This window comes from Calliphora vicina, chromosome 1, assembly GCF_958450345.1.
Source record: "Calliphora vicina chromosome 1, idCalVici1.1, whole genome shotgun sequence".
Taxonomy (NCBI): Eukaryota; Metazoa; Arthropoda; class Insecta; order Diptera; family Calliphoridae; genus Calliphora; species Calliphora vicina.
In genome coordinates this window covers 63,246,953-63,268,345 of record NC_088780.1, presented here as the reverse complement: position 1 = coordinate 63,268,345, position 21,393 = coordinate 63,246,953, and the positions used below count along the sequence as shown (strand labels likewise).

General features: G+C 30.5%; 1 protein-coding gene across 1 annotated transcript in view; it reads left to right on the top strand.

Annotated features, from left to right (window-relative positions):
- Ythdf (YTH domain-containing family protein) overlaps positions 1 to 7,872 on the top strand; it is a 35,253-nt gene extending 27,381 nt beyond the window's left edge. Inside the window, exons 6-10 of the mRNA XM_065514894.1 lie at positions 1,718 to 1,842; positions 1,911 to 2,087; positions 2,186 to 2,925; positions 3,010 to 3,970; positions 6,871 to 7,872. Of these exons, the coding sequence (XP_065370966.1) occupies positions 1,718 to 1,842; positions 1,911 to 2,087; positions 2,186 to 2,925; positions 3,010 to 3,970; positions 6,871 to 6,918 (2,051 nt within the window). The 3' untranslated portion in view covers positions 6,919 to 7,872. The remainder of the gene's footprint in view (positions 1 to 1,717; positions 1,843 to 1,910; positions 2,088 to 2,185; positions 2,926 to 3,009; positions 3,971 to 6,870) is intronic.
- The last annotated feature ends 13,521 nt before the right edge of the window (positions 7,873 to 21,393 follow it).

Sequence of the window (21,393 nt, the reverse complement as noted above, 5' to 3'; positions counted from 1 at the left end):
GTGGTTACGTCTTTTTCGTAAAATATTTGTCATGTGTGACCCTACCTTTAGTCATTAATATTGACAATATGGATATCTAATGATAGATATTTCAAAGACCTTTGTAACGATGTATATAAGACCATAGTAATTTGGACCTACAATGGGTCAAAATCGGAAAAAATATTTTTTAACCCGGATTTTTTTTTCACCAAAAATTTTTTTTTAATTAAAATTTAAAATAACAATTCAAAAATTTTTTTTTCCAAAAATTTAAAAAAAACAACTTTGGAAAAATAAATAAATTTTGTTTACTTAAAAATATTTAAAATTTGTATTTTGAAGTATAATTTGATGAAGGATATATAAGATTCGGCACAGCCGAATATAGCTCTCTTACTTGTTATAGTATATATAAATGTTTTCTGTTTGGAAATGAGACTGCAAAATTGAGTTTTTAATTTTATTTGGAATATATTGAATTACTTTTATTTTAATAAATGGAAGAATCACAAATTTAATTAAAATTCTTAAAATATGAGAATTGCATTTCTACAATTATTTTTAAATTGTTCAAATAAAAGTGACAAAATACTATGAATTTCTAAACGTTTCAGATATTTATCTAAAACTCTGTGAACGAAATCGATTTCTTGGATTTGTGAACAAAGATCTGGTGGATAAATACTAGAACGGGATACTTGAGGTCAATGGCCCTTATGGCCCAAAACATTGGTCTTCCCGAGACAAAAACATTGATCTATCGTACTTTAAGATCCGACTGTAGATGCCAAAGATATAAACAAAAATATAAAAGCCTTGCTTAAAGGTAATTTTATTGCGGAATTTCAGTCTATTCCATAAACTAAACCGTTTTTGAATTACGCGAATATATGTATGTTGTGCAACCTCCTCCATTTTCGAAATAACAGTATGGGCCTTTTCGGAAATGCATCACTGCACTGTATTTGATGCGCATCTATGATTAGTTTGCGATGCTGATACAAATCAGCTGATTCTGATGCGCAGATAATGCATCAGCCATTTTTGTGATTCTTGTTTGATGGTTTTTTGCGCATCACTATTGCTTTTTAGAACTCAAGACATTTGCAGTATTGCCAACTTTTGCATTTTAGAACATACTGCGCATCAGATGCAGCGCAGTGATGCATTTCCAAACAAGCCCTATATCTCGAAAACAAGAACAAACCTAAAAAACGGTTAGCACCACTGGATTCAGCGTAATCCAATTAGTTTAACCCGCCGGGTGCCACTCTTGACAGAAAAAAGTTTCAATTTCGTGCACAGTGTTATTAACAAAGAACTCTATATTTATATCAGCAGTGTATTGATTTTATTTTTTGCTCTACTTTCATTTTTTTTGGATTCAAAATTGATGGACATTATTTCTGAACGCCAATGCATCTTCAATGACAATAATAAAAAATGTTAAGCAATACAATTTTAAGTTCCAAAAGATGACATTACTCTAATTCTACGATCATAATCTTTATCATAATGCAGTCTGTATAATTCACTGTTCAAGTTCGGAATGTAAACCACAAAATTTATCTGGTTCTGTTGGAAAGCAGATAGTTTTTAGAATCCGTAGATAATTTGAAAAATATCCTCTGTTAACATTGAGCATACATACCATGAATCAAGTTTTCATCACACGATTTTAATGAAATTTTGTTAACATTATATATGTTTATAAATGAACATGTTTTTTTTTTAGACACCAATAAGAAATATAATAAGCCTGCATTCTACAACAACTCAAAAAGAGACGATTATCAACCCAACGCATGGGGCACTAATAATTCTCGCAGATCCGATAATGTGTCAGGAAATTATAACAGGGTATTAAATATATGATATATAATTTTGAGTTCAATGATTGTAAATAAATAAAAATAATTATAATATAGGCGAGAAATGAGGAAAGTGGTCGATACGATAACTACAATTCAGAAAAATTGGACAATAGACCTAGCGCAAATAATGTGTCAGATGAGAAGAAAACAAGTGCAGCACCAACCGCTGCAGCACCCAAAAAGACTACTTGGGCTTCAATTGCTTCACAACCTGCTAAGCTCACATCAAGAGTGAGTGTGACTAATTTTATTTATAGATAGTGATACATATTTAATATTGTTTGTAAATGATTGTTGTTGATGCTAACTATAATAACTTTGTTTCATAGACTACACTTACAACTTCCAGCCACAAAAAGAAGGGTCCAGGCATGCCACCCCCACCAATGGTGCCAGGAAAACACAATTTGGACGTGAATACTTGGGATTTGCCGAACAACAATCCGCCTCCTGTGCCGTCGCCTCCACCTCCTATTGACTTGGGGTCGAATGAAGTCAATTCAGATTTTTCGCCAGGAATAGGTGCTGATTTTGATTTGGGCGGTCGTCCAGATAACAATAGTGGTCATAATAAAAGCCAAGACGTGCTTCGAGATGATAACAATAAGCAGAATTACAACAGTAATTTTGGACGTGTACGAAGTTCACCAAACGGTCATTCGCGCAAAAATTGGTCAACCCAACATCCTTTGTATCAGGGTGGCCGACAGCCAAGCGGTGTATCGTCGTCTGGTCCTATACGTCGAGGTGATCCTCCCTCAAGTGGAGGAGATATTGGAATAAGCGGCGGCGGAGGTAGTGGAATAAGCGGCGGCGGAGGTAGTGGTGGTGTTGGTGGTAACGTCTCAAGCGCCGGTCGCTATGGGGATCGTAGGAGCAATTACGCATCTTCCAGGCATGAACACGACAGTGGATCTTTTGATTATCGCGAAGAAAGCAGTACTAGAAGTGTCGAGATAAATGACAGAGCTGCTGCTGTTGAATCACCACAAGCGGTCTTAGAGGAACTTCGCGATAAAAACAATTACAATCCGGCTGAAATTGATTTAGATCGGGCCACTTCTGCCAGGTAATGTATTCCACATACTTACTAATTTATGATAATTTCAGTGATACCGATGATTGTACAACTAATAAAATTATGTGTATGCAGGTTCTTTGTTATCAAGTCGTACTCGGAAGTTGACGTTCATCGCAGTATAAAGTATGAAATCTGGTGCTCAACTGACCACGGAAATAAGAGGCTTGACGATGCCTTTAAAGAACGTAGCAAGGATGGAGGCAACATCCTGCTCTTTTTTTCTGTGAATGGCTCAGGTCATTTTTGCGGCATGGCTCAAATGATGACTCCGGTGGATTACAACTCAACGTCGAGTGTTTGGTCGCAAGACAAATGGAGAGGCAAGTTTAAAGTAAAGTGGATTTATGTAAAAGATGTGCCCAACAAAGAGCTGCGTCACATAACGCTCGAAAATAACGAAAACAAGCCCGTAACAAATTCTCGCGACACGCAGGAAGTCCCACATGCCAAGGGCGTTGAAGTGTTACAAATTCTTCACACATTTAAACATAAGACCTCCATATTCGACGATTTCAACCACTACGAAAAGAAGCAAGAAGAAGAGATGTCTTCAAAGAAACCTGGTGGCTACGATGGCGGTCCTCCAGCAACAATAGGTCGTAATTTCAATATGCGCCAAAACGACGATCGAGATAGAGATCGTGACCGGGAGCGAGAGCGAGACCGTGACCGAGATGGTCGAGGTAGTGGTGGCGGAGGTGTTCAAAAATATTTTGGTGATAGTTCTTCATTTCGAAGTGATAGAAATAACTCCTATCGTGGCGGTTATAATACATATAATGAACACCGCCGTTTCGATAGTCACCGAAGTGGTGATCGTGGTGATTTTAGAGACCCAGAAGCCGATCGAGAGAACAATGAACAATACAATAATTCAAGCCGACACATGTCGAAGTACGATTACAATCGTGGGCGAGGGGGAGACGATCGAGCGCTGCCAAAACACAATAATCGAGAGCGGGACTTTCCGGATGAACAGCACATTAAAAGCGAGTCGTCACGAATTCGCTCTGGACCAAGAGAAACTCAAAAAGTTGGTATAGTTTAAACAATTATTCATAATTTCTCATGTCTCTCTTAATAAACATAATAAAATGCGTAAGGGTAAAAAGAGAACTGCGGGGCAGACAATCACTATCAACTTCTATCAAGTTGGGGCACTTTAATACTGCTAATCACTTGGACATTGATAGAAAATGGGGATCAAAATTTGACAGTTGTGGGAGAATCCATATCAAAACGGACATAAAGCTGCTATTTTCGCATTTGACATCTTCGATTTTAATGAAATTTATCATACATATTACGGTTCCAAAGGGTTCCTCAAATCAATGACTTTTTCATCGGTTCAAAAATATCGCGATTTGAAATCTGAAAAATATGTAAAAATTGTCCATAACTATGAAACTACTCAACATAATTTTTGATTCCATTTTAAAGGCAAAGATATTGTCTTTAAAATGGTGTGGATAAAATTGTATATATGAATTTATATAAAAAAAATACATTTAATAAGGTTTTTCATTATAACTCCTAAAAAAATCGACTTTAGGTGTCCTCTTTTAATTTTTAACACCGCGATTTTTGATATTTTTACATTGAAATATATACTCCAAAAATTGACCTTTAACCTTTTGGAAGTAAACAATTTTATACACACAATTTTAAAGACAATGGCCCATAATCATAGTCAGAAATAAAGTATATTTTAATAGAAATAAAGTCGTATTTACTTAAGAGTGGACTTTAGGTCTACCATAGACAAGTTAAAGTATATTTTTGACGTTAAAGTCGACTGTAAATATAAAACAAGCTGAAGCTGTTATTAACTCATTTAACAACAGCATCAGCTGTTCTTCGCCATGTAAAACACTTCTGCAAAAAGTAAAAAAATTAAGTTACAAAAATTTGGCAGAGATTTTGCAATTATTGAACAGTTATCAATAAAATTAGTACCAAAATATTCTAAATATGATATTAATCTTATCTTTTCCATTTTTCCACCACAAAAAACTTTTTTTCTTTAGTTGTCCCGGTTACTTTTATTGTTTTTGGTTTAATTTTCTATGTCAGCTGTTCAGCGGTGCCACTTGTCTGTATTTTGTTGTATATTGTATGAAAACATTTTCTACATTTGAGGTGGCACCCAGTTAAAGTCGGTTCAATTTAAAACATACTTTAATTTTGACTATAGTTGGGAAATAATATGAAGCGGGTTTTTAATTTAAAGTTGTTTTTAAAAAGAACCGACTTTAGTGTTTGACTATGATTATGGGCCAATATCTTTGGTATCAAAAATTATGTTGGACTTTGAGTAGTATCATAGTTATGTTCAATAATGTGTATAAACTTTTAGAAAATTTTAACATACATATTTTTAAATTTTCAGTATGAGTTCCCATTGAAAATGTCACTGATATGAGGAACACATTGGATATATTATGTATGTGGTAAATTTCATTTAAATCGGAGCTGGTAAATCCGACTGATCTCCGTTTTCAAATGGATTCTCCCTTGTATATTTTAAAATTATTCAAAAAAGAAGCAAGTCGTTTTAGATCATTTGTATGTAAATAAAGCAACAAACTTTACAGCTAATTTTATTTTACTTCATACTGATCATGTAATAGCAAAATACAAACGCCTTTCACAATTATTTGTCTGTCAATTCAAACATAGCTAGGAACATACAGCTGTCACTGTCGTTCAGCTTCTTCAGATTCTGATTGATTTTGCCAATTCCCAAATGAATTTCCAAATTTAATTTGACAATGTTGAATGCATGTACATTTTTTATAGAAACCTGGTAACTGAATGCATTTTTTTATTTCTTTACAATTTTATAACAAATTGTATCTTAAACAAATTTCCTACTTTAGATGCCTGTTGAAAATTTCAATAAGATTGGTTCACGAGCTACTATATTATTTCCAAAATAAATTGTTTTCCTAGCATTATTTAATTTTCATTTTACGTTATCTGGAGAATCTAATTACGTTTTGATTTTAATACGAAATAAAACTAGCTGGAATTAAGTTTTGATAATTGTAGTTTTTAATTAATTATTAAACTCTTCACCATGAGTGGTAAAAATATATGTATGTATATAAGTTTGTAATTTACACATTTTTCATGTTCGTCCCCATAGATCGTTATATATAGCGTAGGAGATATGTATATGATTTTCCGAACCCCCAAATATCAATATATCGGTTGCTTCGATTACTATTTAAAATCATGTATATAGAAAATATGGATATCATTATCATTTCATCATGACATTTCAAAGACCTTTCAAATATATATAATGCCATTGAAATTTGGACCGACAATGGCTTAAAATTTTAAAAAATATTTTTAACCCGAATTTATTTAAATTTTTTTTCTCACCAAATTTATTTTCAATCTTTGTTGAAGATTCCGAATATAGCAGTCTTAATTGTTTGTTTTAATTTAATTAATTTTAAAATTTATTAGAGCTGGGTTGTTCATGAACAAATTTGAACAACGAACGTAGTTCATTTAAACGATTTACTTGGATAATTTGGTGGTAATTCTACATAACAATTACAAAAAACAATAGCGGTATTCACAATCGTGTGCATTTGTATTGAAAATTCATGCTATGGTGTATTTCTGTATATTTTGTTAGTGTAAAGTAAAAATGCAATGCATATACAATGATGCAAGAACATTTGCACAAGATTGTGAACTCCGCTAATAAGTGTATTTCAAACTTTATTATGATAATACGTCTTGGAGTTGTAATTGTATTGTCGTAGAACTGCGACTTACCTGGCTAATGTAAATCGTTCATGGGAACATTTTTGTTAAATTTTAATCACTAACACACCAACTCTACAGTTTATGTGTTTTGCAACAACTCTTATTTTATTGTATCATTATTTGTATTAATAGATACTATTTTTTTAGGACAACGAATATCCCAACTCGGATCGCATTCGGGGCACTGACTACTGATCAGTATAAAAAGATCAGCTAAATTTTATTGATAACGATAGAAGACAAACTAATACAAATAAACAGAAACACAGGCATTCAACACACCGATGTATTTTTATGTACGTGGACATATGCTGTTAATGGGTTCGAACCAGTATGTATGCCCAACATAATCGAAAAGCAAAGCAGTTCAGAGGATATTAAATTGTTGAATGCGCAATGGGTTTGTGTTGTCGCTATATATTTTATTTCATTATTTTCTAATAATTATTAATCACCACTTATCAAATAATAAACGGAAATCAATCTATAGCATTACATGCCTGAAACAAACAGCAAGAAGCATCAAGTATAAACACCAATAACAAACAATATACATACATAAAATAAGCAACTGCTAAAGAATTTTATTACGATTACAATTCAAAAGAAAACAAAAACTTGAGAAACAAAAACAAGAATAATAAAAATATGCATCTTTCTAGGGATCTATTAAATGTATTTTAAATGCCGATTTTTACTCCATACCGTTGCAATTAGTAAAGCATCAAAAATCAATTTACGTTAATAAAAACAAACAAAAAAAACCTAAAAAAAATATATATAAATATTATAAATAAACTAATTAATTAATGATTAATTATAATAACGATGATTATGATAAAAAATATTGAGAGGAAAACAAACAAACATAAACAAAAGAGAGAAAAACAAAAACTAACGATAATATTTTTACGTAATTATTTATTAGTATATAATGATTATTCTAATTTTGATCGATTGATTAATTAATTATTAATTGAAAATATAAGAGAGAAACAAGAAAATAATAATTTGATTATTGATAAATTTTCAAAGGTTTGCTAAAGTCATTCCTTGTAGTTGCACTGTAATAAATAAAAAAAACATACAAAAGATTAAAAGTAACAAACAAAACCACACTCAGTTTAATAAAGAATCAACATTAAGAAATTATTTGCATCATATTATTGTATGTACAAGTCTAATTATGTATATTACTACATGAAGTAAATTTTCATCTTATATACCTAAAAAAATAAGAAAATTAAAAAAAAAACAATACACACCTTGTAAATTTTATTTATTCATTGACGCGTATTAGGTAATAAGTATGTATAAAATAAACAAAAGCGAGTGCTAACTTACTAATACCAAATGGCTAAGTTTCCCATATAGAAATGGCCAGACATACATACAAAAATGTAAACGATTATCACGTTTTCTTTTCTCATTATGAATGCGTCTGAATGAATATGGGCGTGTTCTTAAATTAAATAACTGCATTTACGAACGCACCATATAGCGCATATGTAGGCCGAGTTTTTGACTGACTTTAATATTAATAACATTGTCCAACAAATTGAAGACTTTTTGATTGGAACAGAACAGCGACCCTATAATTCTGTAATTAAGTATTTAAATAATATATAGGGCTATATAAGCATGATGCCTTTTCGAGGATCGGTGCTTTGCCTTTTTATAATTTTTTACTGAAACCAATTTTTTTTTTAATTGTAAAAGTTTGGATAAGTCTGGAGGCGACTAGGTCCACTTAAGTGAGCCAAGTTAAGTTTTACTTTACATGCTTTTGCATTAGGTTCTCTTTTCGGGTCATATACAAATTTTATATATACATTTTTTTCTACTTTTTTTGGAAAAAAAAAACTTAAAAAATATGGCCATTTTTTCATGTTCCAACTATGGATGAGTGTAACTTTTTATACGGATGAGATAACTTTTAGCATGTTATTTTTATTATTTTCGAAATTTTATAGCAAATATAGATAATATTTTTAAAAAAAATTTCGAACCTTCGTAGGCCCGACATATCTAAGAAACCAAAAATCGATCGAGCAGAATTAAGAAAAAATAAATAAACCTAAATATCTCTTGAACTCAGTCGTTGTTTACCACTCGTTGTGAAAACAAGTATTTATTTTACAAAAGCTTCTTACGTCTTAAAATAAATAAAAAAAACAATATACAGTTATTTCAAATCTCTTTTGTTTTCTACTTCGCTTTAATTTTGTGAACAAATTAAAAAAAGAAGTGCAAAAGAACAACACAATAAAAAATAATCCAAAATGAATGATCCTCCTGATGTTGCAAAAAAGAAAAATTATAACGCCATAGGATTACAATATAATTTTAGCAATAAACTAGCTATTAATTCTACTGGACCTATTTACCTCATAATAAATCGTATAGAAAGTGATAATAATTTTTCTAATGTCTCGCCATTCCTCATTAAAAGAGCCATCGACTCCACATGTGGGGTCTCCCCCACATGTGGAGTAGCAGAATGCAAAAAACTAGTCAATGGTACATTATTGATAAAAACAAAAAATTCCCTCCAAGCTAATAAACTTATCAAACTTACAGCCATTAATTCCAATTGAACTATTCAAAAGGAGTCATTTATTCTCCTGACCTATTTGGTGTTCCCGAAGAAGAAATTCAATTAAATATGTCAAGTCAAAAAGTAACCGAAGTAAAAAAGATCTTACGTAAAGAAAATTAAATCTTAAAAGAAACCGGACTATTGGTTCTTACTTTTTCTGCTATTGATATCCCTGAATATATCTATATGGGTTATCAAAAAATTTACTTGCGTCACTACATACCACCTCCAATTAGATGCAATAACTGCCTTCGCATACAAAAAACGTGCGAAAACAATAAGATATTCTACAATTGCGGTAACCCTAATCGTATCAATTCCGACTCAAATGAAGTTTGTACCAATAGTTGTTGCTGCATTTATTGTAAGGAAAACAATATAGACAATTGGAAACATTCAGCTAAAGATAAAAATTGTCCAATTTTCCTGAAAAATAAAGAAATTCAAGCAATTAGAGTTCTCCAAAAAACATCCATGAGAAATGCTGAAAAAATCTACAATAGCAGACATTTAAAAGATAATACTACATACTCAACCGTTGTCGACTCTAATATTCATAAAAACACTCGAGCTAAACTAATAAACTTGTATGATTGCCTTCTAACAACTTCACAAAATTTATCAACTAATACTCCAACATCAGCACCTACCAACTTCAAAGTCATCCACAATAATACAGACCAACATATCGATCTTACTACATTATCGCAACAAAAATCCATAATAATCGACCATATTAATCAAGCTTCCTCCTCTTCCTCCAACACCCAAAGGACCAGTGGGACCACAAAAATACTTCCCCGGAACATTTCTACCAAATTAAAAAATCAACTAAAATCCAAATACAAAAAAGTAGTAATCCTAAAATTAACTCTAACTTAAAACGTGATACTACCAACATAAGTGATGAAGATAATGAGATAATGCGAGAGTAGAACTCATTCTTTCGTTTTACCTCCAGTTCTGTGGCGTTGTGGAGTTCACTATAGTGCATAAAACACTGTAGTGGAACTCTGCAACGCTACTGCACGGAGGTAGATAACTTTATATCCTAGTTTTTATATACACTAACATCTACATAAATATATTATTTCTATATTATGTATTCTTTAATTACGTTTAATTTAATTTACGTTAAATTATAATGGCAGTCAATATGATTCAATGGAATATTAATGAATATACTAACAACTACAATCAACTTCAATTAATTATAAAAAAATATAGTCCGAAAATAATTTCCCTCCAAGAGACACATTTCCATTCACTTTTATATATACCAATCCCATTAAATTACAAATTCATTTTTGTTAACTCAGCAACCCACTCCTATGGTGGCGTCGCTTTCCTTATACATAATTCTCTTCAATATACACCCATTTCCCTCCCTACTGCTATTGACTCGGAGCAATTATTCAGGCAGAAAAAAATTCACTATAATAAATTCATATATTCCTCCTTCTAAAAATTTTAATTCATCAAATATATGTACATGTACGATCCATTAGATAACAATATCCTCATATGTGGATCAACTACAAATAATTCCGGAGGAGAAATTATTGCGGACTACATTACCGAATCCAATATGGTGTTTTTTAACGACGGCTCTCCGACGCATTTCAGTATACGACAATCATTCACAAACATTGATTTAACGTTCGGCTCACCTTATCTAAAAATTCATTCGGACTGGATGACTACTGAAGACCTTCATGGGAGTGATCACTTCCCTATATTAATTAAATTATTTATTCCTCCACAACCAATCTTCTATAGACCAAGATTGACAAAGCAGACTGGAACAAATTTGACAAGTTGTCATTAAAATTTGACAATGAATGTCCTCATAGCCACAACATCAATAAAGAAGCGTCCAATTTGCAAAAGATTATAATTCAGAGCGCGAACCTTTCTATTCCGCAGTCTAATCCAACCTTTAAAAAAAGAGTTCCATGGTGGAACAACCACTCAAAAAAGAGAAAAATAAATTTTGGCAAATTTTAAAAAGAACAATCAATAGTACTAACAGTATCAATTATAAGAGAGCAGCGGCTAAATTTAAAAGAGAATTAAAGATATCCAAAAGCAAATCAATTTCTGATTTTGTGGCCTAAATTTACCTCAACCCATTCACACAATAGCATCTCCATCCGACCCTAACTTATTTCTATCCAATAGTCAATCAATTGCTGATGAGTTTGGCAAATTTTGGTCTTCTCAATCACATGACAATAATTTTTCAGACACTTTCAAATACAACAAAAGTACTATTTTTAATACAGTTCCTGTCTTCGATGATATGGCAAAAATTATAGACGATAGTCAGCCCAATCATGAATAAAAAATGCCGCGGGAGTTTGTTCCCCGGGAGTTTTTTTTCAATGAATTTGAATAGGAAAAATGAGAAAAGTGAAAAAACTCACGCGGAATTTTTATTCATAATTGGGTTGAGTATAACAGTAATGGAACTAGAATTCGCCCTTAACAAAACGAAGGGTAAAACGCCTGGAATTGACAGAATATCATATCCTATGATAAATAATCTGAACTATAAAACTAAACAAAGACTTACTCGCCCTTATAATTTAATTTTTTCACATTTTATTCCTCATTTCTATAAAATTAGCACTATCTGCACCAAACTTAAACCTAACTCTATAAAAACAAATATACAATCTTACAGACCTATCTCATTAAATATTTGTATTTCCAAGCTCCTAGACAAAATTATAGCAAACCGGTCACATCAAAAAACCTCATTTGTCCTCACCAATTAGGATTTAGAAAAGTCAAATCTGTAACCGACGTACATCTTTACATCGATCATTTAATAACTAACTCTCTATCACATAAAAGACATTCCTCAATCATATCATTAGACTTTTCAAAGGCTTTCGATAAAATCGGAATACATACCATTATTCACCAGCTAACTGAATGGGGCATTGGCCCTAATATTAGAAACTTCTTATCTAATAGACATATTAGAATAAAAGTCAACAGCTATTCTAAAATATATCCTTTATTTAACGGGATACCACAGGGCTCTCCCCTTTCAGTTATTCTATTTTTAATTTCTTACGACAAATTAAGCAAATACTTTCTTTCTCTTAATGATTATGAATTCTGTGCATATGCCGATGATTTCTATATAATAAAAAATCTTTCTTCCGAAAAACATCAAACTATAAACATTAAACCATTGATCGATTTTATTAATGAGTGGTCTAAATATTCAGGAGCTGAATTATCTTTGACAAAATCTAAACACCTACACATTTGTAAAAAGAGAACATGTCATACCACAGTTTCTACAGGATCTTTCAATATAGAAAACATAGATTCCCTGAAAATATTAGGAATAATATTTAACAGGAAGTATAATTGGAAAGACCATATAAAGCACATTGCAAGAGATTTAACACATAGATTAAATATAATAAAATGTATCTCCAACAAGAAATTTAACTGCAATATATATTCAATTATTTCTGCGATGAAAGCTTTACTTTTATCGAAAATTCACTATGGCATCTATTTATATGGATGGTCACCCAAATCATCTTTTCGAAAAATCATAAAAATAGTTAATTCGGCTATAAGAATTTCTCTAGGAGCATTTAGAACCACACCGATACAAAACATGCTATACGAAGCTAATATAGAGCCCCTCGAAATTATTAGAAACTTTAAACACTTTCAAACTCTTGCGCAATATTATTGAACACGTTGACTCCCGTTGACTCTTTTCGAAATATACCTTAATATGTCCATAGAGTCTATCTCAGACAAAACCCAATCTATACTAGACAATTTTTTTCAATTTGCCAGTGATAATAATCTCCCGACCAAGCCTAATGTAAATTCTGTAATTTCTACCAATTCTCCATGGCATTTTCCAATTAATTCTCTTAACTCGTCTTTAAGCAATCACCCAAAAGCCAATACTTCACCAGATATATATCGAAAACTTTTTAATGAAACCACAAGTTCTTATCAAAATTATACATTTTAATATACTGATGGCTCTAAAGATTCTAATAATATTTCATACAGCATAACAACTGAGAACTCCGTTATAAAAACTTCTATTCTTCCTCAGTATACAACAATATTTTCTGCTATATCATAGCTATATATGAAGCTATAAAGCTCTCTATAAATTGGACAGATAGGACTTTGATTTGCACTGACTATTTATCTTCTATCGACGCTATAAGAAATTTACACAGCAAAAATTACTATGCCAACTTTATAAGAAACTCTTTAATAAATCATTTTCCTAGAATAATTATTGTTTGGGTACCCGGACATTGTTTAATTTCCGGTAATGAATTTACTGAATCTTCGGCAAAACTTAGCCTCAAATCACCTGTTTATTTAACTGAAAACCTCAATACATCTGATATAGTTAAATATATAAAAAAAATCTCTAGTACTTGAATCCGATCAATGGTGGTCTAAAACATCACTTTGGTATAAAGAGATTTATCACGAAAGAATTAATATCAGGAATTACCTTAGCATGAACATTAAAGAAAATATTAATACCAAATACTGTTAATAACTAAAAAACATTTAATTAATTGTGATATATCTAATCAATGTCCTTATTGCAGAACTGGCATAATATCCATCAAACATATCCTAATCCATTGTACTACATTCAATTCAACCCGTAACCATATGTTCAACATGTATTCTATTCAATTTCTTTCCAACCCTTCCATTAACAACATCAAAACTATCATTAATTTCTTAAAAGTTAATAATATGTATAAGGATACAGTGAATGTCACTTAAAATCGTACACCATCGTAGTCAAATTTTATTCATTAGTGTTAGAAAGTTGATGTTTTTGAAATATTTTAAAATGCTATTTTTATATTGTATGTGCTATTACCTATCAGAAAATTGGGTATAATTTTAATTGCCCTTATCCACAAATAAAAAAATTGGCTAAGACTGTCAGTGTCCAGAATATCAACGCTTCATTTAAAATCGTAAAGGCACTAAAAAATAGCAAATGATACCCTACAAAGTATTAGGATTATTTAATATTAACATTTTTTTTTAATTTTTAAAGTTTTAATTATAATTTAATATAATCACCTATTATTGCCTTTATAATTTCATAATATTTAAAAAAAATATGTTGTACGATTTTGAGTGACACTGTATATAAAAACACATACATACTAAAACACTTATATTCATTACTCACTATTAATTTACTAAATTTTGTATATCTTCCTTATAAGTAAGACTTTATATTTATACATTTTTTATACATATGTAAAATTATTCACTATTTGCATATATTCAGTTAATCTAGCAACTTTTGTGTCTTTGGTGACCCCCAATGAAATTTATCGGCAAAAAATAGTTAACCCCCTATCTCAAAAAGGACATTTTAGGATCTTCCACAAAAATGATCCCCATAAAATTCCACAATATAACTCTGACAATAAGAATTCTCTCAGATATTAACTTTTTTTCAGTTAGTATAATGCTACCTTCGATCAAAAAATTAAAACTTTGACCCACTGTAAAAAAAATTCAGACCAGCTGTACTATAAGTTTATTATACAGAAATGATCTACTCAACATGCCCTTTCAGAATTATAGGGTCGCTAGTCTGTTCCAAAAATGCTGTTGGACAGTGTAATTAGACTTTAACCCAATACTCCAGAAAATGTAACAATTTGTTATCAAAGCAATGGATACCCTATGAAGAAGAAGGAGATGTAGAAATAACTTTACTTCACTTTTATATCCGCGCACGGTTGCTCAGAATTTAATTTCATCGGCCAAAAGTCCAACTTTTTGTTAACTCCGAATTCCAAAATTTTAATGCCATTCAATAATAAACATATGTATTAAAATGGTAACCAAAAAAATAGATAAAAATATTGGCAATTGTGGGCGCGGTATGCTGTTAAAGTCAAATATTTTATGTTATTAATAAAAAATGTGATTTTTGTAAATTTGATGAGAAGTAAATTATCATTACTCGCAAACTATTATCGATAATTGGATGATTTTTTTTGTTATGTTGGGAGGGAGGATAATAGTAACAATAAATTTTAATTTCAGTGGAATAAAAGTGCTTAGTGCCAAAGGGGTTAAACAAATTTTCCTACCAGGAGAAAGGAAAAAGTCCCCTCTTTAAGCCCATATATACTTGTTGACCTGTTTGTTGAACACTTTTTTCATTTGAATGAAATTACTCCCAAATCGGTCCATTATTTCACCTATACTAATGTTCTCCCGAAATTGGACTTTATCGGTCGTAAATGTTTAATTTATATATGTATCTCCACAAATTTTGCTTCAAATAAGTTTTATATATACTGAATTTATGTCACCTAATTTTATGATGATCGGTTCATAATTAGTCATAGCTCCTATATAAGGCCCGCTTCCAAAAATCACTTTGCCGAGCATAAATCTCTTAAAAATACATGTATAAACATAAAATTCAACGGAAATAACTGCCATGTAGACATAAATCACACGACCTAGTATCATGACGATCGGTCCATAATTAGTCGCTTCCGAAAATCAATTTACCGAGCATATATCTCTTAAAAATGTTGGTATAAACATAAAATTCAACAGAAATAACTTTCATATAGACATAAATCATACGACCTAATATCATGGCGATCGGTCCATAATTAGTCGTAGCTCCCACATAAGGCCTGCTTCCGAATCATTCACGAAAATAAATTATAGTGTACTTTCTTACATCAGCTTATAACTTGTTTATAAGTAATGATGATGCAAAACAAAAAAATAATCATAATCATAGTCAAAAATAAAGAATTAAACTCGACTTTACTTAAGAGTGGACTTTAGGTCTATCATAGACAAGTTAAAGTATACTTCTGACGTTGAAGTCGACTATAAATATAAAACTAGCTGAAGCTATTATTAACTCGTTTAACAACAGCATCAGCTGTTCTTCACCAAGTAAAAAAGTTCGGCAAAAAGTAAAAAATGTGTAAGTTACAAGATATTGGTAGAGATTTTGCAATTATTGAACAGTTATCAATAAAATTAGTACCAAAATATCCTAATTATGATATTAATCTTATCTTTTCCATTTTTCAACAACAAACAACTTTTTTTCTTTAGTTGTCCCGGTTACTTATATTTGTTTACCTTTTTTGTTTTTTTTTTAAATTTTGTATGTCAGCTGTTCAGCGTTGCCACTTGCCTGTTTTTTGTTGTATATTGTATGAAAACATTTTCTACATTTGCGGTGGCACCCAGTTAAAGTTGGTTCAATTAAAAGGAGATTATACGTAGCTGTCATAGTGGATAGACGTGTTTTAAATCGCTCTCACAAGGAAATAACATTGTGAATAGAAATACAAAAAAATATATACAGTATCGGCCATAACTAAAGCACCCCCTCAGTGAATTTTTTTCATATTATATTTTCTTTTATAAAAACAAAGTTTTAAATTTCGATTATGTATTATTTTCATTTGTTAATATGTTTATTATTGATAAACAAATACTTTTAAAGTTAATCTTTCCATAAGTGGTAACATAAAATCAAAAAATATTTTAAGGTAGAAAATTAAACGGACAAAACTAAAGCACCCCTTGATGGATATAATATAACACTAATTTTAATTACTATTTTGTTTCAAATCCTTTGCATTGGATGACACAAGCACATCACTTAGGCATAGAAAATATTAAGTTTTTTATCTTGTCTTGCAATATTCCTTCCCAGGCTATTTTAACGGCTTGGAATAAATCGTGAAAATTTCCGATCCTTATTTCGGCAATTTTCACGTTTTATTTTCATATTAACAATATCCCTCAAGTTCTCAATAGGATTGATATTGGGAGATTGAGGAGTCCAATGAATAACTTGAATTTTATTGCTCTGTAGCCAAGTCTTACAAATTTTGGAGGTGTGCTTAGGATCTTTATCCTGTTGGAAGCTCCCTTTAAGTGGCATCTCTTCACTGGCATAAGGCAACATTACATCTTTCATTATATCACGGTACATGAAATGATACATAATCCCATTAATTTTATGAATTGGCCCAATTCCTTGACCAGAAAAGACACCCCAGACCATTACATTGCCTCCTCCATGTTTAGTTGTTCCTTTGCAATACTTAGGATTCAGTCTTTCTCCTTTTGGTCTGCGTACACGCCTTATTCCATCGGAACTTTTTAAGTTGTATTTGGATTAATCAGTAAACAGTACTGTCATCCATTTTTGGACACTCTAGTCGATGTGCGCTTTGGCAAACTCCAGTCTAGCTTCCTTGTTCTTAGCTGATATAATGGGATTTTTTGCTGGTCATCAACTGAATAATCCGACTTCTACTGCTCTTCAACGGATTGTTCTTTCGCTAAAGCATAATCTTAAACTTGTTCATACTTGACTAGATTATGGTATAGGATATTTTTGAATTGCTCTTTTGATCAAGGAATCATAATATCGTGTTTTTTTTGCGGATGTCCTCCAGAATGCACCGTTGATATGCGACCAGTCTGCAAAAACTTTGAAATGAGTCTGAAAAAAACTGATCTGTTAATTGAAAATTATTTACTCAATTCATGTCGTGATAAACCCGTCTTCCAGTCTTCAATAACTTTAATTTTAAATTCACTGGAGTACTTTTTCCATGCCATTGTTTTTATTACAATAAACTGTATAAAACATAAATTATACACACTACGCCTTCCTTTATTTTTATATTCTGGAATTTTTAAATCCATTCGTTGTCAGTCCCGTCAATTCACAATGCAATTATACAGTAACATAGTCAAATTTTTAAACATCTTATAAGGGGGTGCTTTTGTTTTGTCCGTTGCGTTTTGTGTTTTTATATGATTTATCATTTTAAATTAATTGTTCATAAAATTATCTTTTACTAAATGAGTGTTATATGAACATTAACAATATAACTTAATAAAGTATGCAAATCAGAATTCAAAAAACCATTTTTTATCAAAAAAATTATGTTTTGAAAAAATCTATTGAGGGGGTGCTTTAGTTATGGCCAATACTGTATATACAAAGATAAGTAACAGCGAATGGACGCTAATCAAATACTTAGAAATATATTTAAAATTAATTTTTACATCCAAAAATAAATTGTCGTTTTGTTAATGCAAAAATTAACAATCACAAAAAAAACCCAAAGCAAAAAGTATTACAAAAAAAACAACAACATAAATAAAATCTTAAATAAAGAGTGTAGTGTTTGTGTTATTGTGTATGAGTTTCTCTTACTCTCCATCAAGTGAAAGGAGGCTCGGCAGCAATGGGAAAAATGCATACATTGTTGTGAGCTCTCCATACAACAATAAAAATACATATGATCCAAAAGATCACAAGAACTATTTAAGTGTAAGAGCAACAACAAACGAGAGATCTCCACTCTCTAGTGCGCCAAAACAAAACAATTGTGCAGAAGACAACATAAAAGAAAATATAGACAAACAAACAACAACTCAAATGGTTGATGAAAATAGTAATGCTACTGTGATCAATGTCACAAATAGTAGTATTGATAATATTAACTCTATAAGAACCGGTGATGAAAACCAATTAAGTTCAATGCTGAAAAATACTGCCGCCATACCAAAAAATACTGGTGTCATACCAAAAAATAATCAAAGTATAGTGAAAAACACGGGAAAAATCCTAACAGGTATGGACCGTTACATCACTATAACTAACCAAATCCAAAGCAGGTGAAGAAAAATCCGGTAAGTCAAAATCGTTTTGCAATTATTGCCAATCAAGAAAGTGAAAAAACACCCCCAAAGCCTTTAACAGACTATAAGCCACCTCCCCTATATTTGCATTTTATTCAATTCTACGAATATTCGGTAATTTTTAAAAGGGTTTTAATATCCCAGTTGGAATTTTTTAAAAGCGTCTTTATATTATTTAATGCATTTTTGTATGGTTCTAAAATAAAATGATATAAAAAAACCAAAACAAAAACTATTTCATTGCAACAAATGAATATTATTTATTATATAAAAATTACATAAATATAAATTAAATGTGTATAATCTTATAAGTATGTTAACGGTAATATATAATTACGTGTGCATAATTATAATACAATTTGCTTGGACTTTTATACGCTCTTCAAAGACAAGGATCATTTTTGATGAAAACGACTCAAGGCCATCATTGAAAACATTCGCATGTGGATATAACTGCTGAAAATCTATATCAACAGCCCATGAACAGTTGTCGTTAATATTGCTTCAATGCTTTCATCAATATTTACTTCTGGAGGATCTAAATAAAATACTTAATCACAACTGATATTAAATAATACACATTTTAGAATTCTTACCTAGATTAACAACTCCATTTTGAACAGCTGGAGAAGACTTATTGCATTTACATCTATACATTCACCTGCAAAATACAAATTAAAAATTGATTAACAAAATGTTCATTTATAAAGTCCATTGTATATATTACCAGAAAATACAAGGAAAAGACTTCCAAAACTTCATTCGTTTAGTAGTTTTTAAACTTCTTTGGCATTTGGTGTCATCCAAGAGTATTGTAGCTAATGTTGCCAATATTATTGAGAATTTTATAATAGTAATCAACAATTCTTTCGTGATTATTCAATTGGATATGTGATGCTTTTTCGCATGTGTTATAGATGAGAAATTTTCCGTCCATGCTTTTTTTACATTTAAAACACTTCATAACCGTATATTATTTATAGACTATGTTCTTGACTTTATATTAATAAAAACAAACATAATCACCACAAAAATTTTTGTTTGCTTATAATCACTGAATCTTATAAATCAACATTAAAAGATGTAATGATAATTCATATCATTATAACTAATATTTATAATTATTTTAATATTTTATAAATATTTTAATTTGAAACACTCACTTTAACTACGAAATGACAACTAATAAGCATCGTTTACTTGTCCACTGCATGTTGTTAAATATTGAAGAAATTTCTTCAATTCTACATGCCTTTATTCAATATGAAGAAATTTATTTAAATTGAAGAATTTTATTCAATTTAACTAAAATGATTTATTTAATTTTAACAAAATTTCTTCATTTCTACGTGCCTTTAGTCAATTTGAATAAATTTAGGTATGTTAATTTGAATAAATGCATGAGTTATTTCAAATAAATATTTTTACGATGAGTTAACACCCTTTTAAATAAATTTTTGTTGATTTGAGAGAATTTGTGTGTTATTTTTAAGAAAATTTTATTCAAATTAACAAATATGACTAAAATAATCTTTTAACTAAAAGATTTTGTTGATTTGAATAAAAAATAGTTTATTTGAAGAATGTTTTCGTGTATTTGAATAAAAACCCAGTTGATTTGAATATTTTTTTAGTTAAAATTTACCGATGCTTTTTTGTTATTTTTACCTACGGATATTTGGTTCATATCAACTAAAAAGTAAAAAGGTTTGACAGTAGTCATCAAAGGCATAGATAGTTCTGTGCAAGGTCTATTAATAAGGTCTGTACAACTAATCAGCTGATAATTTTTTGTCCCTTTGTGTTTATATACTGTGATTGTCAAAATTTGTTTACATTTTTAGAGCTCCATTGTTTTTTTTAAATTTATTTATTTTTGTAAAGAATGTCACGATTCTTTTTAAATTCTAAAGATTATTAAAACAAATTAAAAACATTGTCCCATAATCATAGTCAAACACTAAAGTCGGTTCTTTTTAAAAACAACTTTAAAATAAAAACCTGCTTTTTATTAATTTGCAACCATAGTCAAAATTAAAGCATGTTTTAAATTGAACCGACTTTAACTGGGTGCCACCGCAAATGTAGAAAACAGACAAGTGGCAACGCTGAACAGCTGACATACAAAATTAAAAAAAAAACAAAAAACGTAAACAATAAAAGTAATAGGGACATCTAAAGAACGAAAGTAGTTTGTTGTGGAAAAATGGAAAAGATAAGATTAATTAATAATAATTACGATATTTTGGTACTAATTTTATTGATAACTGTTCAATAATTGCAAAATCTCTACTAATATCTTGTAACTT